This window comes from Ursus arctos, unplaced genomic scaffold, assembly GCF_023065955.2.
Source record: "Ursus arctos isolate Adak ecotype North America unplaced genomic scaffold, UrsArc2.0 scaffold_4, whole genome shotgun sequence".
In the NCBI taxonomy this organism is placed as follows: domain Eukaryota; kingdom Metazoa; phylum Chordata; class Mammalia; order Carnivora; family Ursidae; genus Ursus; species Ursus arctos.
The window spans coordinates 89,160,095-89,166,397 of NW_026623056.1; the positions used below are offsets into that span (position 1 = coordinate 89,160,095).

General features: G+C 50.5%; 1 protein-coding gene across 1 annotated transcript; it reads left to right on the forward strand.

Moving 5' to 3' along the window:
- The first annotated feature begins 4,549 nt into the window (after positions 1 to 4,549).
- B3GALT5 (beta-1,3-galactosyltransferase 5) lies at positions 4,550 to 5,491 on the forward strand. Its single transcript, XM_044384416.3, has one exon. The coding sequence runs from the start codon at positions 4,556 to 4,558 to the stop codon at positions 5,489 to 5,491; it is 936 nt and encodes a 311-aa protein (XP_044240351.3). The 5' UTR covers positions 4,550 to 4,555.
- Positions 5,492 to 6,303: the final 812 nt, after the last annotated feature.

A 6,303-nucleotide genomic window follows, 5' to 3' on the forward strand; every position in this document is an offset into this window, starting at 1 on the left:
GTTAAAATACCATCGGCCCCAGCCAGGACCAGGTCTTTAATAGGCAAAGGAACCCATCCAGAGCCACACCCCCTCTGTTGGCCCTTATGCTCAGGAGACAAGATTCCTGTGCCTTCATTGTCCCAGCCAGGGGCCACCCCAGAGCCTGGGCCAGAATTACTCAAACTAGCCAGTCCTAATCTGTTCACCCTGCCATGTATCGCCTTTTCCACAAGAATACTCAATAAAGGCCATGACCTGGACCTGTCCGTTGCTCCTAACCAAAACCCGTGGCCCTCCCGTGGCCCAGCATGGCAAGCCATGTCTCTTGTTTCCAAGAGAGCCAAAGTAACATCAATGCTTTCTTTCAGTAACATTGACTTCCCTGAATTGTCATTCAGCCATCATTATAAACTAAGACCTGGACACAAAATGGGTTTATTCTGTGATGCACTGTGGCCCATGAAATCACTGTGCAAAAAATCAGACTTGGGGTTAAATAAATTCAGGCTGTTTTACAGAAGGTATCACCTTTTCAGAGATTTATTTTTATTTAAAATTCTTCAAAAATATTAATGTGGAATAATTTACATACAGCAAAGTACACAAATCTTGGGTGGATGGCTCAATGAATTTTTACATCTGTAACCACCACCTGGATCAAAAATAAAATATATCCAGCTCTCCAGAAGGGCCCTTGTGCCCTTTCCTGGTTAATAATCCCTCCACCAGAGGTGATTACTATCCTGACTTCTCTTATCATTAATATATTTTGCCAGGTTTTGAACTTCTTATCAATGGAATCATTCAGGACATACTGTTTCAAGTCTGGCTCCTTTCATTCAACATAATGTCTATCACATTAATACATAGTGGGTATACCAAAAGTTTGTATTTTAAATGGCTATGTAACATTTCATTGACCCATTCTGCTATCGATGGAAATTTCTTGTTTACATTTGTGCCACTTATCGATGTATTGCCTCTTGGCTCCAAATTCACTCTTCTTTGACTACTCTGTGAAAATGGCTCTGGGCCCACAGTGACTTCTCTGCTGTCAGTGGGCCAGGCTGTGCCCTCGTCATGGACATCTGCCTCTCAGGCCAGAGTTGGGGGACTTTCCTGGAGCTTTCATCTCAAGCTAGAGGCAGTGCTGCTCCTTGTTCCTGCTGTTCCTGTGTTCTTAGAGATCTCTTTACTTACTGCTAATCCCTCATCACTCAGATCCCTTGTTAGAAAAACAATTCTTTATGTGAAACTTTCCCTTTGATTTACTGTGTGGCTTCTCTCTCCTGATCGGACCCAGACGGAGAGCAGTTTTTGGTTACTGTGTGCAACAATGTGCTCTGCACGTTCTTGGTCATGCCTCGTTTCTTTTGGGTACGAGCTCAGGTGTGGTCTGCACGTTCTTGGTCATGCCTCGTTTCTTTTGGGTACGAGCTCAGGTGTGGTCTGCACGTTCTTGGCCATGCCTCATTTCTTTTGGGTACGAGCTCAGGTGTGGTCTGCAGGTTCTTGGTCATGCCTCGTTTCTTTTGGGTACGAGCTCAGGTGTGGTCTGCATGTTCTTGGCCATGCCTCGTTTCTTTTGGGTATGAGCTCAGCTTTGCCGGGTCGGAGCATATAGCTTTCCCTGCAGTAGATGCTGCCATATAAATATGGCTTTCCAGCATCCCACTTCCTTTTAGTCATCTCCATGAGTGGCAGTGGTCCTTCCTTGTGGTTTTATTTGCATTTTCCTGATGACTAATGATGTCTGTTCCTGGGTTTTGGCCATTGGATATCTTCTTCTGTGAAATATTTGTTCATAGTTCATTTTTTTAGATTGTGGGCTTTTTTTTTTTTTTTTTTTTGCTTTGTTTAGTTTTGTGCTTTCTTTGTTGATACATAACAGTTCTTGATATATTCTGGGTAATAGTCCTTTGTCAGAAACATGTAAGGCACATATATTCTCCCTTTCTGTGGCTTGCTTTTGAAGTCTTTCAGTGGTATTTTTTGAAGTTCCATTCATTATCCTTTTCTTCAGATCCCGGAGGTCCGTCCTCTCCTGTCCCTGCCACCCAGTCCCGTTAAAGTTCATTTTACAGACTGACTCTTTGGTGGCTTTCCAGCCTTTGGGGGTATGGATTTCTGATCCCTTTGTTGTCAGGCCCTGTAGCCTTAGGTCAGGAGTCCTACCCACCTGGCTGGGGAGGGACCCTCTGTTTGACAGAGTTAAGACACTGACTTCCAGGTTCCCCACAGACAGCCTTTCCCTACCTTAAAGCCCCTACCTTTGTGCTGTTACTTACCTGTTCTTCTGTAATTCAAACGTGCCCAAGGTCTAACCTATGCGCAGCCCTCTGGGGTATTAGGAGGGCATGCCCCTGCCCTCCCGGCACTCTAGCCCAGAAGGGGCACAGTGACCCCAGCCTGGAGCTGAAGGGACACCTGCAGAGGAGTCTGGGGAGGGCAGGAGGCACTGGAGAAGGGAGGGAGGGGCCAGCCACCTTCTGGCTTGCCTTGATCTATAATTCATGCACAATACTTATCTACTCCACTTCCGAGGCTCTGTGTCTGTGTCTGTATTGCTCATGGGTTGAAAGAGCAAAGCTTGGTATCCAGAATCTGTTAAATAAACCGTTGTTCCGTACTGACTGGACGGCCAGGCCACACAGGCTGGCCCAGGTGTGTTTTGAAGGTGGGGCTTCCATAGCGGAGATAGTTGCCTGTTCATGACTCTGTCCCTGGAGCTGCTTTATGCTAAGGTCTCCTGCCTCTCAGCCAAACTGGGAGGGACAGAACCTGGGGGATACATCCTTCCTTTTCTAGAAACATGCTCTTCCAGGCTCTGTTCCTTATTGGTGCTAGGTGCCCTCCCCAATCCCCTTCAGTGGGTCCTTGCAGCACAACATACAGACTCAATCACAGGTGTAAACGCGGATATGAGGTGTAACTTCTTGGTCACGCTGCTGGAGGTAGGAAGCGTGTTCCAGTTGCGCATGAAAATAAATGAGCTCAGGGAGTGTTGGCCAGTCAGGCCATGCCCCTTGCTCCGCCTCGTGGGTGCCGTTTGGTGTCCAGTGAGAAACCGAGGCAGTTAAGTGCCCCCTGCATGCTGTACTGTTGTTGACAGGTGCACCGTGGGGTGGAGTCCGTCTTGATCGCACCCACTCTGCAGAAGAGAAAAGTGAGGCTGCAGTGGGGTCCAAATGCTCCTCAAGTTCACCTGGGTAGGTGGTGACATGGGTCTGCAACACGCTGGCGCAGCCAGTGGTGAGGCGCTGCCGGTGAGACATGGCTGATTTAAAGGCACTATTCTGTTTGTTTTTTCCTTATAGTGACTCGTGAGGAAGGGACTCATCATTTTGGGTAAACGAAGGGAGTCCAGGACTGGACAGTGCCCAATGGCATTCGCTGACAGCTCTTCGGCAAGTTTCTTCTTGGAATCTACCCTGTGGTTAACCTTCAAAGCAGAGGGTCATCAGAGCCGGGAGAAAGTGAGTTACTTGCTTTCTTAATGTTATAACATCAACACGGGTGGTCCTGCATTTGCTGAGAATGGGAGGTGTGTGGGCACAAGGAGAAAGCATCAGGAGATTTACAGAAGTAACCCCCCAAAATAAAATAAGCACCACCAGCAGGGACAGAATTCCAAGATACCGTATTGCCACCTTATCCGAGGTTTTGTGTTCTGAGGTTTCAGTCACCTGTGGTCCACCGCGGTCCAGAAGCAGATGGTCCCCATTCTGACATATTGTCAGAAGGTCATTAGTAGGTAGCCCAACGGGACGTCACACGCCTGCGTCACCCACCTCACCTTCCCTCATCTCATCACATGGGCGTTTTATCATCTTACATCATCGCAAGAAGGGTGAGTACAACACAGTAAGGTACTTTGAGAGAGAGACCCCATCGCATAACTTTTACGACAGTTTGTTGTTATAGTTATTCTATTTTATTATCAGTTATTGCCGTGAATCCCTTACTGTGCCCGATTTAAACACCGAAAGTTATAGGAATGTGTGTAGGGGAGAAAATAGTGTATATAGACTTCGGTACTGTGCTTGGCTTCAGGCATCTGCTGGGCATCTTGGAAGCTGTTCCCACAAACAAGGGGGATGAACGTAGTTGTGCCGATCAGAACATTGGTCTTGCTTCTTTCTGGAGGTGACAAAATGGCACTTGATGCGATCTGAGAAGAATGCAAACAGTTCATGCGTTTACATCTAGAACACATGCTTTCCAGTCTCGAAGGTTCTCTAGCTGGAATTCATTATGGAGTCAGGGATGGGCAGAGCTGGAAGGACCTAGTGGGGGATCTGGTCCCATGTTTTAGAGGCGGAATCTGAGACTCCCACGGGTGAAGGGCGGGCTGGCTGGAGCCCGGTGTTCCGACTGCGCACTGTGGAGTGAAGGATGCCGTTGGGCAGCCCTGCTCACCGTTGAAGCTCTCCGGCTCTGTGCCGTGAGACCCCAGAGTCTCTCGAGCACGAGCCCTGGGACGTGGGTGTCTTCCCCCATCTAAGCCGCCCAGGGCAAAGCTAAACGTGCTCTCCTTCTCTCGCGGTCTGACCCCTCGCTCTGTCCCTTTCAGATGGCTTACGCGAAGACGCGCTTGATGTACGTTTCCCTGGTGGTCCTGGGAGCCCTCTGTTTGTATTTTAGCATGTACGGTCTGGCTCCTTTTAAAGACGAGCCGTTTGTTTTCAAGAAAGAAAGGGGGACCTTCCTTCAGCTTCCAGATATCAACTGCAGGCAGGAGCCCCCCTTCCTTGTCCTGCTGGTGACCTCCTCCCACGAACAGATGTTTGCTCGCACGGTCATCCGGAACACATGGGGAAAAGAAAAGAATGTGAGCGGAAAACGCATAAAAACCTTCTTCCTCCTGGGGGCCACCGCCAGTAAAGACCTGTCGAAGGTGGTGGCGCAGGAGAGCCAGAGGCACCGCGACATCATCCAGAAGGACTTCACGGACGCCTACTTCAACTTGACGCTGAAGACCATGATGGGAATCGAGTGGGTCCACCGCTTCTGTCCTCAGGCAGCTTTCGTGATGAAAACGGACTCGGACATGTTTGTCAACATCGACTACCTGACCGAGCTCCTCCTCAAGAAAAACAGAACCACTCGGTTTTTCACCGGCTTCTTAAAACTGAACGAATTTCCCATCAGGGACAAGCACAACAAGTGGTTCGTCAGTAAGTACGAGTACCCGTGGGAAAGGTACCCGCCCTTCTGCTCGGGCACGGGCTACGTGTTCTCCAGCGATGTCGCAAGTCAGGTGTACCATGTGTCCGACAGCGTCCCGTTCATCAAGCTGGAGGACGTCTTCGTGGGGCTCTGCCTGGAGAAACTGAAAATCGGGCTGGAGGAACTCCATTCCGAGCAGACCTTTTTCCCAAATGGGTTGGCCTTCTCCACGTGTCGTTTTAAGAAAATCGTGGCCTGCCATTTCGTCAAGCCTCGCAACATGCTGAGCTATTGGCAGGCTCTGGAAAATTCTCTGGAAGAGGAGTGTCCAGCTGTCTGAGGGGAGCCCAGCGGCCCCTGTGGACACGCTTGAGATAACCCACAGTGATGGTTTTGGGAGATCTTCAGGCGGTATCTCTGACGATTGTCAGGGGGGCAGGGAGGGAGTGAGGAGGGAGGAGGGAGGAGGGAGAGGCAGGGGAGGGCGACACCCTGCAGCGCTGCACGTCTAACCGCGTTTGTAAGCCCGAGTGAAACTGCTCGGTGCCCGAGCGATAACAGGTGCCGTCTCTTGAGTCGCTGCACTACTGCGCTAAGTGTCTGATGCACGCCTCCGTTTTCCCATTTCCAGGACTAGCGTCCACATGCAGCGGTGGGTGTCGGCATCCCCCTCTTACACACCGGGCAACAGCAGCTCCCAGAAACACAGGGCCCTGTCCCGAGGCTCCCAGCCAGCAAATGCGCGGGCCGGGATGAAAATCCAGCGCTGTCAGAACCCAGGCGCGGCCCCTGGCTTGGCCCGCCTCTCCATCCTGCCTCCCTTGGCCGGGAGTGGAGGCCAGGAGGGCTCAGAGGGAAGCCTGATGGTGGCATCCTTCAGTCCCTTTCTAGAGTCCTTTCCACCTCAGCTCCCAGTCCTTGAGCTTTTAGTGCTGTCACTGGGGTGAAGCTGCACGCCCCCCAGCCCCTTCATTCACTGCAGTGGATCTAGTGGGGACCCCGAGTCCCTGTGAGCAGCTCGGCATTCAGCTCACGGCACAGCAAGCGCATCCCCGGCCATCGCCCTTAGGAAACGGCCATCTCTAGACAGAAACCCGTGTTTATAGATTCGGCTTCGAAATAACCCCAAATCGTAGCCTGTTGAGCAGATCT